This window comes from Mastacembelus armatus, chromosome 14 (assembly GCF_900324485.2).
Source record: "Mastacembelus armatus chromosome 14, fMasArm1.2, whole genome shotgun sequence".
Taxonomy (NCBI): Eukaryota; Metazoa; Chordata; class Actinopteri; order Synbranchiformes; family Mastacembelidae; genus Mastacembelus; species Mastacembelus armatus.
In genome coordinates this window covers 9,290,787-9,308,738 of record NC_046646.1, presented here as the reverse complement: position 1 = coordinate 9,308,738, position 17,952 = coordinate 9,290,787, and the positions used below count along the sequence as shown (strand labels likewise).

General features: G+C 39.9%; 1 protein-coding gene across 3 annotated transcripts; it reads left to right on the top strand.

The window, feature by feature from the left end:
* The first annotated feature begins 3,651 nt into the window (after nucleotides 1–3,651).
* aifm1 (apoptosis inducing factor mitochondrion associated 1) lies at nucleotides 3,652–16,291 on the top strand. 3 transcript variants are annotated; one of them, XM_026328291.2, is made up of 19 exons: nucleotides 3,652–3,926; nucleotides 8,211–8,341; nucleotides 8,508–8,628; nucleotides 9,126–9,233; nucleotides 10,245–10,316; nucleotides 10,416–10,487; nucleotides 10,851–10,975; nucleotides 11,105–11,235; nucleotides 11,632–11,722; nucleotides 11,894–11,978; nucleotides 12,063–12,139; nucleotides 12,339–12,447; nucleotides 12,536–12,643; nucleotides 12,751–12,839; nucleotides 12,931–13,071; nucleotides 13,705–13,847; nucleotides 15,336–15,460; nucleotides 15,565–15,755; nucleotides 15,853–16,291. In XM_026328291.2, the coding sequence occupies exons 1-19, from the start codon at nucleotides 3,839–3,841 to the stop codon at nucleotides 15,922–15,924; spliced, it is 2,079 nt and encodes a 692-aa protein (XP_026184076.1). In that variant the 5' UTR covers nucleotides 3,652–3,838; the 3' UTR covers nucleotides 15,925–16,291. The 3 variants fall into 3 exon arrangements, with proteins under 3 accessions (XP_026184076.1, XP_026184077.1, XP_026184079.1); XM_026328292.2 differs by lacking the exons at nucleotides 10,245–10,316; nucleotides 10,416–10,487 and having other exon boundaries at nucleotides 9,126–9,236; XM_026328294.2 differs by lacking the exons at nucleotides 10,245–10,316; nucleotides 10,416–10,487 and having other exon boundaries at nucleotides 3,653–3,926.
* Nucleotides 16,292–17,952: the final 1,661 nt, after the last annotated feature.

The window sequence follows — 17,952 nt, the reverse complement described above, 5'->3', positions numbered from 1 at the left end:
TTCGGGCTCAGTGACTCACCATGTATTTATGTGGAACCAATGCCCTTTTGTAAATCACCCTGCTCTGCAGAGGGGATCAATATGTGGAACTCATTGGATCATAGATTGGATTAAATGTACATTGAAATAGCTTTTAAAGAGTCAGTTCTGTAGTCATGATGTCATGCTGTTGAGGTTTGTGCTGGTAAGCATGTGTTTGAGTATTTGTATAAAGGCAAGCATGATCAGGCTATAAATAATTTGGCATGTGGCATGCTGTAGACTGGGCCTAAAAACTGAATATTAAGTATTATTGGTAGTGATGGTAGTAAAAGTAGGTTGTACTACCACTGTCACTAATAATAGGAGTGTTAGTGCAAAATTACTAGTCATAGCAGTATTTTTGGTAGCAACTGTTATAACTGTAATAACTGTACACTTAGGGTACAATTATTTTATTTCATTCAGTTATTTGTATTTAATTTTTTAATGTGACTTTAACAACATCAGTCACTTCAAACAAATTATAAACTCATCAGACATCACTTTTAAATACACAAAAAATAAAAAAGCAACACAGTGGCTCATTTGCCATGACATTATCTTACATTAGAACTTCACAAGTAAAGCAATGAGTTTACCTTAATCTTCCACTTCCCATTATGACTGTTTCTGATTTCTTCTCTAAAGAGAACTACATAATTTCTCAACAAAAAAGAAAAATGATTCCCTATTATCAAGAATTCACAATTACAATTTGCAGCAGATAAACACATACCATCATGAGGTCTAGTGCAGAAGACAATAAAGTAAACCTTCCCAACATCACTCTGTAGTACAGTTATCAGACCCAGTTGCTGTGCTGCAAATTTCCACCAGAGGGCGACATGCAACCACAGGGGGGCACAATCCAGCGTCTTCATGTGCCCAAGTCCAGGTAAATGCAGAGGGTTGTGTCAGGAAGGGCATCGGATGTAAAAATTTAAGACAAATCAAACATGCGAATCACAAATATGACTTCCATACCGGATCGGTCACGGCCCGGGTTAACAACGACCGCCACTGGTGCTGTTGACCTACAGGGTGGGTGCCAGTGGAAATTGGACTACTGTTGGTTGAAGAAGGAGAGGAGGAAGGAGTGTTCGAGAAGAGGAAGGGCAGGAAAGGCAGTTGGTCCTGACGACATACCTGTGGAGGTATGGAAGTGTTTAGGAGAGGTGGCAGGAGAGTTTTTGACTGGGCTACTTAACAACATCTTGGACAGTGAGAGGATGTCTGAGGAATGGAGGAGAAGTGTACTGGTGCCCATCTTTAAGAACAAGGGAGACGTGCAGAGTTGTGGAAACTACAGAGGAATAAAGTTGATGAGTCACACAATGAAGTTATGGGAAAGAGTAGTGGAGGCCAGGCTGAGGTCAGAGGTGAGCAATTTGTGAGCAGCAGTATGGTTTCATGCCAAGAAAGAGAACCACAGATGTAATATTTGCTTTGAGAATGCTGATGGTGAAGTACAGAGTAGGCCAAAAGGAGCTGCATTGTGTCTTTGTAGATTTGGAAAAAGCGTATGACAGGGTGCTGAGAGAGGAGCTGTGGTTTTGTATGAGGAAGTCTGGAGTGGCAGAGAAGTATGTTCGAGTGGTGCAGGACATATGAGAGGTGTAAGACAGTGGTGAGGTGTGCTGTAGGGGTGACGGAGGAGTTCAAGGTGGAGGTGGGACTGCACCTGTGGTGATGGACAGGCTGACAGATGAGGTTAGACAGGAATCTACATGGACCATGATGTTTGCAGATGACACTGTCATCTGTAGTGAGAGCAGGGAGCAGGTGGAGGAAAATCTAGAGAGGTGGAGGTTTGCTCTGGAAAGGACAGGAATGAAGGTTAGCCACAGTGAAACAGAATACATGTGTGTAAATGAGAGGGACTCAAGTTGAACGGTGAGGTTACAGGGAGTAGAGGTGAAGAAGGTGGAGGATTTTAAGTACCTAGGGTCAAAGACATGTGCAAGCAGGTTGGAACGGGTGGAGGAAAGTGTCAGGTGTGATGTGTGACAAAAGAGTGTCAGCAAGAATGAAAGGAAAGGTGGACAAGACAGTGGTGAGACCAGCCATGTTGTCTGGTTTAGAGACAGTGGCACTGAGAAAAAGACAGGAGGCAGAGCTGGAGGTAGCAGAGCTGAAGATGTTGAGGTTCTCTCTGGGAGTGACGAGGATGGATAGGATCAGGAATGAGGACATCAGAGGGACAGCTCATGTTAGATGTTTTGGAGAAAAAGCCAGGGAAGCCAGATTGAGATGGTTTGGACATGTTCAGAGGAGGGACAGTGAATACATTGGTAAAAGGATGCTGAGGTTAGAGCTGCCAGGAAGGAGGCCTAGAGGAAGACCAAAGAGGAGGTTCTTGGATGTAGTGAAGGAGGACATGAGGATAGTTGGTGTGGGTGAGGAGGATACAGAGGATAGGGTTAAATGGAGGCAGATGATTCGCTGTGGTGACCCCTGAGGGGAGCAGCCAAAAGGAAAAGAAGAAGATCCACCAGAGGGCGACACGATGACATTAACAATATTTGAGTGAGTGCTGAGATCCACATGCTGTCCGAACTACAAAAGTCTGCCACCTAACTAGTCCCAAACATTTTGTGGTATAAAAAGGTTATTTGAACATTTTAATAAGAATTGCTTTTACAGTTTAAGTCTTTACCAGAAATAATCTAACTCTGCAACAACTCACTACATGCAGCCAAAGAAACCACAGTTTAAATTGTCATTTTTACAAATATTTAACCTGTCAAAACTGTACGGTGTTGTGATGTTCATTATAGTTTTTCTAAATTGAGGGTTGCTGTAGTGTGACATCATCACCTACAGATGCTACAGTCATTTTCCTTATGATTTGTCCCACCACAATTTTAATACTAATAATTATTCTGTTTATTTGTACTGCCTTTTTGAAAAATAGTGCAATTTCATCTACCCTGACCATTTCTTTACTTCCCTAGTTTTACTTCCAGTTTGGAGAGCAATGGCAGAGGCCCCCAGCACTCACACAGTTCCTTCAGGAAATGCAGATTATTCAGGTTTAAATAAAGATCCCTATACACATTGTATATATGAAACAAAGATGATACAGCACTTTCTTGTTATGTCTTTTTTTCTTTTTTATATTCTTTTTCCCTTCATAATATTATGCTTTCTATTAATTATTTATTCACACAACTAATTATTATAGATAAGATATTCCTCTCGCTAACCTCCTCGTTGTATCTGTTTAACCTTTCTGGAAAACGTCTCCAGACAAAGTTACAGTCCAGGTAAAATGAACTGCAGAGGGCAGCAGGACCCTCTGGCTGCATTTAATCTGTAATCATGCTGTAGTAGAAATACCAAGAACAAGAACAGTGTTTCCGGCAGGTACCAAAGAGCCTTTTAAGGAAAGACAAGAAAGTAACCTCCACCCAGTGTAACAGCATTAATAACAAGTTTAAACTGGCACGGCACTGAGTTTGTGTAACCTTTAATTTTAGGATTACAAATATAATTTACATGTCGCAGAAACAACAACAAAAGCGGCCGTTTGAGACATTAAATAACTCGTGTCTGCCACTGTTTTCAGGGTCGACGCCATATTTCTCCTCCTCTTGAGTTTTCTAGTGGCGACCAATCTCAGCAGCACTAAAGAGTCTCGGCTGTTTCCCATGAAGCCTTGAAGCACACGACCTGCTGTCTCTGGCCTTGGCGTGTGGCGCTGGTTGTCGCTCAGTGTCTGCTTGGCTGTAGAGCTCGGTCAGCGATACCTAGCTCGTATTTCTGTCCGACAGGGCGGCTTGTAAACCGGGAACCGTCACAGCGGAGCCGAGTCACGATGCTGAAATGTAGAGCTGTGTGGAAAAAGCTTTCACCTCTAGCTAGAGCCCCGTCAGCTGTGAGCCGGCTCAATGGGAGGAGAGCAGGTGAGTAACTAGTGGCAGCAAGTTGCTGTCTCTGTTAGCTTCCCCCAGTCTAAACACAACTTTACATTGTTTATTTTATCCTACAGTGCGACAGCTATTACAGCAGGTCGGCCAACATGTGTTAACGTAACATTAGTTCCCATAATCTTAAGTATTTTGACCTTCGCTGGACTGCTACAGAGCTAACGTGGCTAATGTCAGTTAGCAAACGGTAACATGCAAAAGTGACACTTTAATAACCAGCTGTTGTATAATACACACACACACACACACAGACCGACTTTGATTTGGATCATAGTCCCTGTCCCCCTGTAGGATAAGAGGCTTTTCTATACCCACAGGCTGCTTGAGTGCAGTGGTGCAAAGTAACTAAATACATCTACTGAAGTTACTGAAGTACAGTTTGGAGGTCTATGTACATTACTTGAGTATATCCATTTTTGATACTTTATACAAGTATTTTTTAACTGTAGTTAAATGTTTCTCTGCTTGTGCCAAATACAGTTTAATTATAAAAGTATAGTGATTTTCTGTAGGAGATGTTTTGGAGAAAAAGCCAGGGAAGCCAGATTGAGATGGTTTGGACATGTTCAGAGGAGGGACAGTGAATACATTGGTAAAAGGATGCTGAGGTTAGAGCTGCCAGGAAGGAGGCCTAGAGGAAGACCAAAGAGGAGGTTCTTGGATGTAGTGAAGGAGGACATGAGGATAGTTGGTGTGGGTGAGGAGGATACAGAGGATAGGGTTAAATGGAGGCTGATGATTCACTGTGGTGACCCCTGAGGGGAGCAGCCCAAAGGAAAAGAAGAAGTGATTTTCTTTAGGAATGTAAATTAACTCATGATCAGCAAAGATGTTAGGTAACATCAGCTGCCACATTGATTTTATATAATAAAATAAATAGGATCAATTACTATAAAATACATTAATTTGAGATGACTTTTGTCACTTTCTGCTGACTTTTACTTGCAACAGAGTATTATTATACTGTGGTATTTATACATTTATGTAAGTAAAGGGTCTTTGCACTTCTTCCATTACTGCTTGAGTTTACATGTATGTTATTTCTAGGTTGCTTGAATGTACAGTGGTAAAGAAAGAAGGTACTACAGCGGAGTAGTTGGAAGTAGTTTGTGAGGGTTGGATTATAATGTAATTTTTTTAAATTAACAAAATTATCTCACAGGGATTCTTGTGTATGCATAACTATAGTAATAAGTATGGCAGTCCCTTCATTGTGAGGTATGGCAGGTTACAGCTCATGTTTAACTGTGGAGATATCAGATGCCTGTATGCAATCCCAACAACACCTACCTGAAGATCTTGGTGTAAGACATGGTCTGTTTTACTAATTTAACATGCAGCCAGCTCCATTTCCACAAATGTTAGACAGTTTTTTAGGAATTGCTAATCTGTAATTGTGCATTTTAACAGTTCACCTAACTAACACCTCTGTTCCTTTGGCTGTTGCATTAATATTGGTCATCTTTGTATTTTACTGCTTGTTAGCCTGCATAGGCAGTCACTATGATTGTTTTCTTGCATTCATTAACTATATCTTGCCTCATTGTTGTTGATGTCTGGCCAAATTGCAAAGTGAAATGTTAGTGACTTATCAATGAACAGACAACTGCTGCCCCTTAAGCCTGATCATCATAAACAAGAACAAAGCATCTACAGCCATGATAATAGGAGCTGTTTTTGTGTTGCACCATGTTCCACCAAACAGGAAAAAGATTTTAATCAAGCAACATTACACGTTACATTCATATACAAGTCCAAGTGTACTGTAGTTGTAAGCGCGTTCGTTTTCTGCAATGAGGACTCATCACAGTATCTCAATTTAGTAGATTTATTTGCATTGAAGACTCATCAGCATGTACAGTGGGTACGGAAAGTATTCAGACCCCTTTAAATTTTTCACTCTTTGTGTCATTGCAGCCATTTGCCAAAATCAAAAAAGTTCATTTTATTTCTCATTAATGTACACTCAGCACCCCATCTTGACAGAAAAAAACAGAAATGTAGAAATTTTTGCAAATTTATTAAAAAAGAAAAACTGAAATATCACATGGTCATAAGTATTCAGACCCTGTGCTCAGTATTGAGTAGAAGCACCCTTTTGAGCTAGTGCAGCCATGAGTCTTCTTGGGAATGATGCAACAAGTTTTTCACACCTGGATTTGGGGATCCTCTGCCATTCTTCCTTGCAGATCCTCTCCAGTTCTGTCAGGTTGGATGGTGAACGTTGGTGGACAGCCATTTTCAGGTCTCTCCAGAGATGCTCAATTGGGTTTCGGTCAGGGCTCTGGCTGGGCCAGTCAAGAACGGTCACAGAGTTGTTCCGAAGCCACTCCTTTGTTATTTTAGCTGTGTGCTTAGGGTCATTGTCCTGTTGAAAGGTGAACCTTCGGCCCAGTCTGTGGTCCTGAGCACTCTGGAAGAGGTTTTCTTCCAGGATACCTCTGTACTTGGCCGCATTCATCTTTCCTTCAATTGCAACCAGTCGTCCTGTCCCTGCAGCTGAAAAACACCCCCACAACATGATGCTCCCACCACCATGTTTCACTGTAGGGATTGTATTGGGCAGGTGATGAGCAGTGCCTGGTTTTCTCCACACATACAGCTTAGAATTAATGCCAAAAAGTTCAATCTTGGTCTCATCAGACCAGAGAATCTAATTTCTCATGGTCTGGGAGTCCTTCATGTGTTTTTTGGCAAACTCTATGAGGGTTTTCATGTGTCTTGCACTGAGGAGAAGCTTCCATCGGGCCACTCTGCTATAAAGCCCCGACTGGTGGAGGGCTGCAGTGATAGTTGACTTTGTGGAACTTTCTCCCATCTCCCTACTGCATCTCTGGAGCTTAGCCACAGTGATCTTTGGGTTCTTCTTTACCTCTCTCATCAAGGCTCTTCTCCCACGATTGCTCAGTTTGGCTGGATGGCCAGGTCTAGGACGAGTTCTGGTCGTCCCAAACTTTTTCCATTTGAGGATTATGGAGGCCACTGTGCTCTAAGGAACCTTGAGTGCTGCAGAAATTCTTGTGTAACCTTGGCCAGATCTGTGCCTTGCCACAATTCTGTCTCTGAGCTCCTTGGGCAGTTCCTTCGACCTCCTGATTCTCATTTGCTCTGACATGCACTGTGAGCTGTAAGGTCTTATATAGACAGGTGTGTGCCTTTCCTAATCAAGTCCAATCAGTTTAATTAAACACAGCTGGACTCCAATGAAGGAGCAGAACCATCAAAAGGAGGATCAGAAGAAATGGACAGCATGTGAGTTAAATATGAGTGTCACTGCAAAGGGTCTGAATACTTATGACCATGTGATATTTCAGTTTTTCTTTTTTAATAAATTTGCAAAAATTTCTACATTTCTGTTTTTTTCTGTCAAGATGGGGTGCTGAGTGTACATTAATGAGAAATAAAATGAACTTTTTTGATTTTGGCAAATGGCTGCAATGACACAAAGAGTGAAAAATTTAAAGGGGTCTGAATACTTTCCGTACCCACTGTACATGGACCTCTCCTTGTTCAGAAAATTGCGGTCTGCAAGCAGTTCGCTGCAACCAACTTTCCGAAGAGAAGATGCTATCCTTAGCATTACGCAAACTTTTGTATGAAAATGTGTGACTATCTGATTGGTCTATATTGGTGGGGAGTAACCATATTTTAGACTTAGCTCTCCCTACGATGGTGCTCAGGCCAGTCCCAGCCTCTTGGCACTTTCTTCAGCCACTCCCGTGCAACAGCGCCTATCTGTGAAATCTAAAGAATTCTTTACTGACCGTTTCTAGGTGCCCCTCATTCTGAGGTTTCTTTACTCACCTTTTCTAGGTGCCCCTCATTCTGAGGTTTCTTTACTGACCGTTTCTAGGTGCCCCTCATTCTGAGGTTTCTTTACTCACCTTTTCTAGGTGCCCCTCATTCTGAGGTTTCTTTACTGACCGTTTCTAGGTACTCCTCATTCTGAGGTTATCTGACTTGTAACACATGTTTACTAAGACAACGGTTTCTGAGTGTAGCCACTTCTGCCTCTCTATCTCTGTTCCTAGTCACACTATGCTGCACTCAAGGTCACTTTCTCTTGCAAGTGGTTGATACAAAGCATATAATAACTTCTAATCCCTACATAGTCTATTTGTTCTATTAGTGTAATAAATGGCTTGGGTATTAAGGACATTTTGAGTGATCTCTGTTTAGATTACTTTTGGGAGTCAATGATGTTAGACTGGAATTGATGGTGTTGACCAGTTTAGATTTTTTGTATGTTACTGATTTCAGGGTTGAACAATGGCAGACCACCATCACATCTACCTGTGGCTCACATGTCCACTGGGCCTGCAGGAGGAGGTGGGGAAAACCAGCTGTATGTCCTACTGGTTGGAGCAGCTTGCGTCGGTGGTGTATTTTATGTGAGTTTGTTGTACATGCATCAAAAATAAAAATGGTTTTTATTTGCTAATAAGTAATAACAAAAATAATAAAATTGACAACTGACATTGACTGAAATTGACTGATTTGTGCTATAGTGGGCAAACGTACTGTGAGTTAATGTAATGCATTGTTTTGTTTTCACAGGCATACCAAACTATCAGAGGAGACCAACAAAGATACCAGAATCGTATGGCAGAACTTTCATCCAGAGCACAAAGCACTGTCTCAGGGAAAACAACTGTATCCATCCAGTCAGAGCTTTCTGGTGAGTAGTTTTTATTAAGTTATTTTAGTGATAATAAAACTTTGTGTGCTCCATATGTTTTAGTCATGATTTATGAAGAATGGTAATTATTTCATTTCTGTCATTTCATTTCATAACTCCAATAGACAGTAAAGTGGAAACATCTATTCATAATAATGAACACAAAGAAGAGGCATATGCTATACTTTAAAATACTTGTGAAGCATTTTCTGTACAACAGTTTTGATTGAAAGCATTTTGTTAAATTAGAGATTTATGGTATAAAGATGGGGTTAGAATCGGCTGACTCTGCAGCGCACAGTTTAGCTTCCCCTTTATTGCCATGTAAACAGCACAGTTTAAAACTAGCTAAATTTCTGAATTTGTGGTGGATTGATTCAAATGTTTTTTATGATCAACTAGTTTTGAACTTTTGAAATAAACTGTCTGAATGTCACATACTGTAATACTAAGGTCTTAACTAATAACTTTATAGTAATGTTTCATTTCCGTCTCAGCCGTCCCTGAGCCAGAATCCCAAGGAGCAACTTCCCCAGAGGAACCGGGCCCTCCAACCCCTGCAGCTGAAGTAGCGGCCCCCAGTGAAACAACTGAACCGCCCTCAGGTTGTTCGTGTTCTTTTCTGCACACCTAAATGCATATGTAACATATGCCTCTTGAATAAAAACTTTGTTAGCCTAAAAGTAATTGGAACACATCTAAAAACCATACAGTATGTGAAGTTATGCATATTATTACATGGTGGGTGTTAGAAATAGTGACACCAACTAGTGTCAAGATAAGCAGAGTCATTGTGAGTATTTACTTTATCCTCAAGCTGTTCACTGCATGAACTCTGACTTTGCCTTCTTGTTGCATCTGTTCATTTCTTTTCCATCTTATTGTAATCAGTGGTGCATATTTCTTTCTCAGGGTGTTTTGTTGGATGTCATTTATTTTGTGTCCTTTAACCTTGTTTCACTAAAGCCTTCAGGCCGTCACATACTCACCTCTATTCTGAACTGTAAATATTTCTGTTTTTTGGGAAGGAAGTTATGAAACGGAAAACACGTCATCCCTGATACTTGTACACATAAACATCAGTGTGGCAACATATGTGCGACTTAAAATTAGAATTGACACTGTGTTACTGCTGAATACTCGGTTCTTTATGTTATATTTATCTTTCCTCATGTGACATATGTTATATAGGTTTCTGTAGATGTTAACCACAACTTGGGCACCTTCCACTTGTCACTGTGTTAGTGTGCATGCTCTTGGAAAGCACTCCCTGGTAAAGCTAAATAAATGCATCAATCCAGATTGTTTCCCCTGTCAATAATCGCTAAGGAATTTAGTCTAAACCTATGCTAGGGATTGCTTCCACAACAGATGAGCTTGTTGTAGAAGCATCCCCAAAAGCGGAAACAGGGTCATCTGCACTTGTAGTTGGGGAGGGTAAATAGTAGGCTTTTTTTGTGTGTGTATTTGTTTTTTTGGGAGTATTTCTTCTTTTCCATCTGACCTCAGTCTATGCAGTAGATATATACAGCTCAGTTAAAGATGGATTTCCCATAGTAACTGTAGAGCACGTTAACTGTAAATTAGTTTATGTAACTTTGCCACTATACCACCAGAACCAACACCCAACTATGAGCCGTCCCCAGCTGAAATAACAGAGCAGCCCAGTGAACCTGTTTTGGAGAGTGGTAAGAACTCAGTCAGATCTGTGCATGGAACCGGTCATGTACGTTTAACACATGTAAGGGTTTATACATCTTAACTTAATGATCCGGTTACACTAACAGAACCAGCACCAGCAGCAGAAACCCCTGCAACAGAGCCACCCAAGCCTCAGCCTGAAGTTGTGGCAAATAGTGGTAAGACCCAAGTCTAGCTTTAGTTGGAGTGAGGAAGCAGGCAGACACAACAGCGATACTTTTTCCTGTTTTGATAATCATTTCAAACACCTTTTGTTTTTATTTGAATATTTTTCTCATTACAGCTTTTATCTCTGCCTGTTCATTTCTCTTTCATATTGTTTGAATTCTTATAACGATAACATGAAACTTTTTATTTTTGTTTGTATAAATAATGGGTACTGATGAGTATGTGCTGACTCTCTCCCCTTCTTTTGCTTATTGCCTCTCTCTCCCTCTCTCTCGCCCCATCTCTCTCCCTCTTGCTCTCTCTCTCTGTCTCTCTCTCGCATGCTTGCTGTCGTTCTCTCTTGCAAACTGCAGCAGTGGATTCCATACCTGCTTCTCTCAAGAAGATCCCCTCACATGCTCCATACCTTCTTATTGGTGGAGGTACAGCATCTTTTGCTGCTGCCCGATCTATTCGTGCCAGAGACCCCGGTGCCAGGGTCAGTAAGGCCAAATTCAGTTAGTTGTTCACATAGTAATTCTCATAGTTGTACTTGAGTTTCTCCATTTGACATATGTTATCTGTCAAGTGACACTCTGATATCATTTACTGTTAAAATTCATACCAGGTATTAATTGTGACTGATGAGCCAGACCTTCCGTACATGAGGCCACCTCTTTCTAAGGAACTGTGGTTCTCTGATGACCCCACTGTGACGGAAACACTGCGTTTCAAACAGTGGAATGGAAAGGAAAGAAGGTGTGTTTTAAGTTTCTTGCATTGTGTTTTTGATTTAATCAGCTTTATTACATTATCTTCTTCCTGTGTACAACTGTATGACTATTTTAATACTGGTCAATCAGGCAAGCTTTGGTGGCATTTTTCTGTTCAGCTATCAGCATGTTACTAGACTCTGTTACTACTGATTTTTTTTTTTTTTTTTTCATTATTCAGCAAACCTCTGTTGACGCAAAAGAAAACTCATCACTGCCTCTATTGCAAATGATTTCTTTTCCAGGGAAAGACCTGAGAGGCACAATGATTTCACAATGTTTATTGTCATAATATCAACTGAAATTGATATGAAAGAAGATGCTCTACAATAAGAAAAAAAAAAAGTTTAATCATTGTACTATGTTTGTATTTATTTGCCAGTATCTACTTCCAGCCACCATCATTCTATATCAATCCTGAAGAATTTGATAGTGCGGAAAACGGGGGAGTGGCGGTTCTCACTGACAAAAAGGTCAGTTTATAATTGTTTTCATTACCTCATCATACACTTTATTGTGTTAACTGCATAATTCTGTACAGTACATGATAGTATTCGGATAATATATACAACATGTAAGAGGCTTTTATTTGCTGATGTAGATGTGCAGATAATGACATTTTTGAAAACAAATATTTGTTTTAGGTTGTTCACATGGATGTGAGAGGAAACAAAGTAAAACTGGATGATGATACTGAGATTTCATATGACAAGTGTTTGATTGCTACAGGTAGGTTGTTTTAAGGTGCAATTATGACTGCATGTGGCTTAAAACTGGTAGAAGTTCATTTTTGTTTTTTGTTTTTTTCCTTAGGTGGTGTGCCAAGAAATTTACAGGTCATTGAAAGAGCAGGAGAAGAGGTGATAAGGAGGACAACATTATTCCGCAAGGTCAGTGTTTAACCATTAGAGCAAGGTAGCTTTATTTTTGACTTTTGACAGAATTAATTAATTTTTGGTGGAAAAAGCATAGAAGTGCCATATTTTAGCTGAGGAAGTAATAGTAAATGTGTGAAATTACAGAAAGTTTTACATGCCAGTATTTTTTATTCTGAAGTAAATTTGATATCAGTGTTGCTCTCCACCACAGATTGAAGACTTCAAATCATTGGACAAAGCGTCCAGAAACATAAAGTCCATCACAATCATTGGAGGTGGTTTTTTGGGCAGCGAGCTGGCCTGTGCCCTTGGCAGGAGATGTAAGACTGCTGGGCAAATTTAGACAATGACAAAATAGATGTTAATGCTGATGTTTAACAGAACTTAGTTGTTGCTTTCTCTTTTTAGCAACTGAGTCTGGCCTGGAAGTGCTTCAGATGTTCCCTGAGAAAGGCAACATGGGGAAAGTTCTCCCTGAGTATTTGAGCAACTGGACAACAGAAAAAGTCAAAAGAGGTTAATATCTATTTTTTGAAGTTTCATCTCCAGCTGTAGACTCTTTTTTTTTTTTTTTTTTTTTTTTTTCCCCCTCATTTTTTCTTTTATTACATCTTTTTTTCCAGAGGGTGTGAAAATCATCTCAGAAGCTTTGGTGAAATCTGTTACCTACAAAGATGATAAGTTAGAAATCCAACTGAAGGACGGCCGATTGGTAGGTTCACATTTTTGCACATGTGCCATATAATAAGTAAGTGAACACTGAGTCCTATTAGTTACTTATTATCTTGTGCTTCACCTTATAGGTGAAAACTGATCACATTGTTGCAGCTGTTGGCCTGGAGCCCAATGTTGATCTTGCAAAGTCGGCAGGTCTGGAGGTGGACTCTGACTTTGGGGGTTATCGAGTCAACGCAGAGCTGCAAGCAAGATCCAATATTTGGGTGGTAAGCTGAAGTTCGTTAAAGTAGTAATCCAATAAAAACTGCCAACGCAATGAAGACCTGTGTAGGAAAGCTGAAATCCAGCATTCTGCTCAAAATCAATTCAAGGTCTTCCCTCCACCACTGACATTTTGACCTCTACTGTGCATGTACTGCACTCATCTTTGTAAAAACAGTGACAGATTTTGACTGACTTTGGCAACTCAAGAGCATGTATTCTTTAATTAGTGAAGCTGATAATTATTTGTGGTACCAAATATTGCTGTTAAATTTCACTATTAGTTACTCCTTTAAAAAGCTGAAAGGAGTCATTTTAATTTGTCAAATCTGCATTCTTTTAATGTAAGTAAATGGAAGAAAAAGACCAACCACTGTGCTGGATTTTAAGGTTTAATATGTATACTCTGTAGATCAAGTGTAAGATGTACAGTGTTTCAGCCTTAGCTTAGATTATAGTGCCCTCTTCAGGGCACATAATACATCTCTGTAGACATGTACAGTAAGTATAATGTCTATTCTTTTGACTTTAGCGTTTTATGCAAAAGGAAAAACTTCAGCTACTTCTAATAACATGAAACTATAATTATACATTGAAATCCATACCACCTATCTGCAATGCATTATGTCTCATGTTAGGCAGGAGATGCTGCATGTTTCTACGACATCAGACTGGGCCGCCGACGGGTGGAACACCACGATCACGCCGTTGTGAGTGGTAGACTTGCAGGAGAGAACATGACAGGAGCCAGCAAACCCTACTGGCATCAGTCCATGTTCTGGTTGGTATAAGACTGGTTCCTATTTCTTATCAGCAACTTACGGTTTTCACACATCACTAAATCAAAGAGAAGATGAGAGTCAGCCTGAATTGTCGATTGCACAGGTCCACATTCATAGGATAGATTTAAATAGGTTAGCACTGGGGCAACATGTGCAGTTCTACAAATAACCCAAATTGAATCCTTTTTTTAAGTCAGAAGAACATGCATGATTGCGCTCAAGTCTTGAATGCCATTATGTCCTAAAATATTTAAAATGCCTTTAGAGGACTTTAAGACAGGAGTTGCCAGCAGAGGGCCACCATACTCTGTAAAAATTTCTCATTTTTTTTCAAACTGGTCATGAATTTACTAATTCTGTTTTAAGTTACTGATATGATCCTGGAAGATATTGAGGGAGTTGCCAAAATTTGAAGCAAAGTGTGGAACGTGGCCCTCCCTACACAGATGAATGCTGCTGATGCTGCTGCATGTTTTTAGCAGCTGGTGAAATTTGACACACACACACTTACACCATGGTTTCTTTGCAATCAAGAAAAAGCACAGGGCCATTACTCAAGCTATTGTGGGTTACCCACCAGCAGATGTATTCAGATATATTGATATTTCTGTGTGTTATGTGTAAATATCAGGCTGATGTGCATTTACTGTAAAACAGCATAAACCGTTGCAGTTATTTTGGTCAATTAAGTAATATGTCAAGTCCCTTTTTTTTTTTCAGCCTTACATACTAAAAGCCTTTCATAAATAAGAATGTTAGAAGAGTAACCTAGAAAAGTGATGACAGATTGCCCCCAAACATCTTCATGAGCCATAGATGTGGATGGTTCTGAATGACGTCACATTTAGTTCACAGATTCAGGGCAGAATGACCACAGCATGTAATGTGCCAAGTTCTGAGGACTCTGCTCAGTTCACTGTGACATTACTGGGCTTGACATTGCATAGCTTGAAACTCATCAGGGGGCTATGGTGGTGGGGGGTGTTACAGAAGTTCACAGTGACATTTTTAACAAGTGCCCTCTGTTTTGTGTATGTAGCGTGTGTGTTTGTGTATGTCTGGAGGAGAAGATGTTTGGACCACAGAAACACGCACACTGTGTAGGGGAAGCTGTTTTGACAGTAAACTTTGAGAATCTAGACTTTGTTGTACTTCACATTGGAGCGTGAACCAGAAATATTTTCACCAGAAATTTGAGGAATTTTTTTGCTTAGAAAATGTGTCTGACACTAGTTGGCACAAAATGACAGTATGTGTAACTGCAGTGTCAATATATATTGAGTTAACTCTAAAAACAGTATCATTAATATGGAGAGAAAAAACACATTTGAAATAAGGCAGGTTTTTTAGGGTATTCTTCAGTTACATTAAAAATTTATACTAAAGTCATAGAAGAAATCCATGAAGCGACAATGCTAATTGCTTTGAGAGCTCTGAATTCTTTTATTCCTTCAACCTGTATTATGTTCCCATTTGGTTTGCCACAGGAGCGACCTGGGACCTGACGTAGGCTACGAGGCAATCGGGATTGTAGACAGCAGCCTGCCAACAGTAGCAGTGTTCGCGAAAGCCACAGCCAAGGATACGCCTAAAGCTGCTACAGAGAAGTCAGGTAGGAGCATTCACTATCATCATAATCATCATAATCCTATGAAGCAAGCACAGACAGTGGTGACAGGGAGCCAGATTGAACTGTTCTTATTCAATGTGTCGCAGGTACTGGGATCCGCTCAGAAAGTGAAACAGAGGACACAGCCACTAGCCCAGTGGTCTCTGCAACACCTGCTCCCTCTGAGCAGCAGCACAAAGATGACTACGGCAAAGGAGTCATCTTCTATCTGAGAGACAAAGTGGTGGTGGGCATTATCCTGTGGAATGTGTTCAACAGAATGCCCATTGCAAGAAAGGTATACATTGTCTCTTTTTGGGAAATATACAGCATTTGAGTCTTGGCACAAATTAATGAGTAGGTCTAGTTAATGAAAATTGAGTTGTTATTTGCAGATTATCAAGGACGGAGAGGAACACGCAGATCTGAACGAAGTGGCCAAGCTATTCAACATCCATGAAGATTAAGATGTTGCAGGTTGACACTCACTGTGGGTGGAGAGTAACACTTCAGTGAAGTCTGAACTTGGGCAGCCATAGCTCTTTAAGACACGACTGATCATACGTACCAAACTGGAGGATCTATGTAAATTACGTCATGTCACTGAAATATTTTCATATTTGGAATTCGTAACTATTGCGCCTGCTTTTTTAAATTTTTTTTTTCTATTCAGGAGAAATCACTCTCATCTTCGTGCTACCAGACTTGTTTGATTGTCTGTCCACTTTCCCCCACCACGTTAAAGATGTCAAGCATGGACTATTGTTTCCCTCTGTGTGATCAAAGCAGTTTGTTGGGAGACAAGCTGCAATAAAAGTTATTTTTAAATCTAACTGATCCCATTATTTTTAGTTTTTCTTTCAAATGGTTGCACTGATGGATACAGTATGTTGACCTACATGTTGAACTGTGATTGTTTGATGGTCATCAAGTTTTGTGTGGTTGAGCTCATCTATCCTGAAGGAGTTTAAATCAGTATGTAATGCTTGGCAGATTTACTGTGGTCATACATGTGAACTGTAGAGATTGAGCCTTAAAGCTGAGTGAGATGATGTTAAATGACTGACCTCTGAAAGTACAACGAGAACAGACAGTCTTGACTAAAGAGCATCTGACAAGTACATTTTACAGTGTGTGGAAGTACGATCTAATTAAGTAGATCCGATGTGCATTCCCACAAAAACATTAAAATGAAGCTTGGCCTACTTATCCTGTCCGGAGGTAAAAATGCTCAAGCATGCAGAAACATCGTACCCAAACCCCCCCCCCCCCACCCCACCAATCATGTGGTTCTTATTAGGAGTGCATTCACATTTTATATTTTCACACATTTCTTATCCTATTTGACACTGTGGGCTCCAGAGAAAGTGTGGAACGACCTTTCAAGTGTGAGGCAAACACACGCAGCCGTAACGTCCCATCGCTTTCTTTGGCATTAATTTTACATGAGTAAATGGCTGAACTGCCTCCCCCCTCTGTATGGAGGAATAAACATGAGCCTTATATTTGAATTTGTCTGGTAATTTCAAGAAGAAATAAGTAGACCAGAAAGCGTAGGCAGCTCTGCTGAAGATAAATAACCTCTGGATGTGTACTGACACTTTATGAAATATACTATACTTGAACTAATTAAAAAGTATCATATTTCACTTCATATTTCCTATTTGAATGCAACAGGCATCTTGTTAATCTGGTTACCTTTCTGCTTTTCTCTTTGTCGATCAGCAATGTTGTGAAATGTAATTACATTTTGTTTTTATAATTGTTCACGGTTTGTTGATTGATGTAAATTATCACAAATCTGTCAATCTGTAAAAAACAATATACTGAAATATTTTTTAAATTAGTTTTTGCCACATTTGTCAAGAATTTCTCACCAACAATCTTGAAGGGTTAATTTAATGTGAATGAACAGTATTTAATGAGGTCTTGGAAGAGAGTTGAAATCTAGTATCATTTTCATATTGATTGGCTTCTTTCAAGGCCTGATAATCACCTGGAGTGCTGCATGATTAAAATAGATATGTTTAAATGACATTTCAAAATGTGTTAAATCTTGTGTATACACACACACACACATATATATAAATGTGTGTATATATATATATATATATATATATAGACTCAGCTGAGTCTGAGATATATATGTTCAAATCCCAAATATTTTTGCTGCTCTGATGCTGTCACTCAGCTATGAAAGTGGTTCTGTCTCTTTAAATATTCTTGCAGTAATTCCTTCAGCTTGCATATGGGTATAAAAAAGAGAAAGCTTGAAGTCATCCACACAAACACAGGCAGGAAAAAAAACTTCCCCAGGATTTTGAATAATACAGCAGCAGCTTCCTGGATTTTACACCTGCAAAGCCAGAGGCAGGCTCAGCTGAGTCTAGAAAGACAGAGCTCGGCCGGAAGAGCAAACAAATTCTGTCAATTTATTTTTACTGTTTCGGTTGTTTTGCTCTCGTTTGTTGTAATCATCTATTGTTTCTTCCAAC

Excerpts from the sequence above, each read along its gene's own strand:
- aifm1 (XM_026328291.2), top strand. The coding sequence starts at position 3,839 with ATGCTGAAATGTAGAGCTGTGTGGAAAAAGCTTTCACCTCTAGCTAGA. Across the intron at positions 9,234-10,244 it reads AACAACTGAACCGCCCTCAG|AACCAACACCCAACTATGAG; the intron begins GTTGTTCGTGTT and ends CTATACCACCAG. Across the intron at positions 12,840-12,930 it reads AACTGAAGGACGGCCGATTG|GTGAAAACTGATCACATTGT; the intron begins GTAGGTTCACAT and ends TTCACCTTATAG.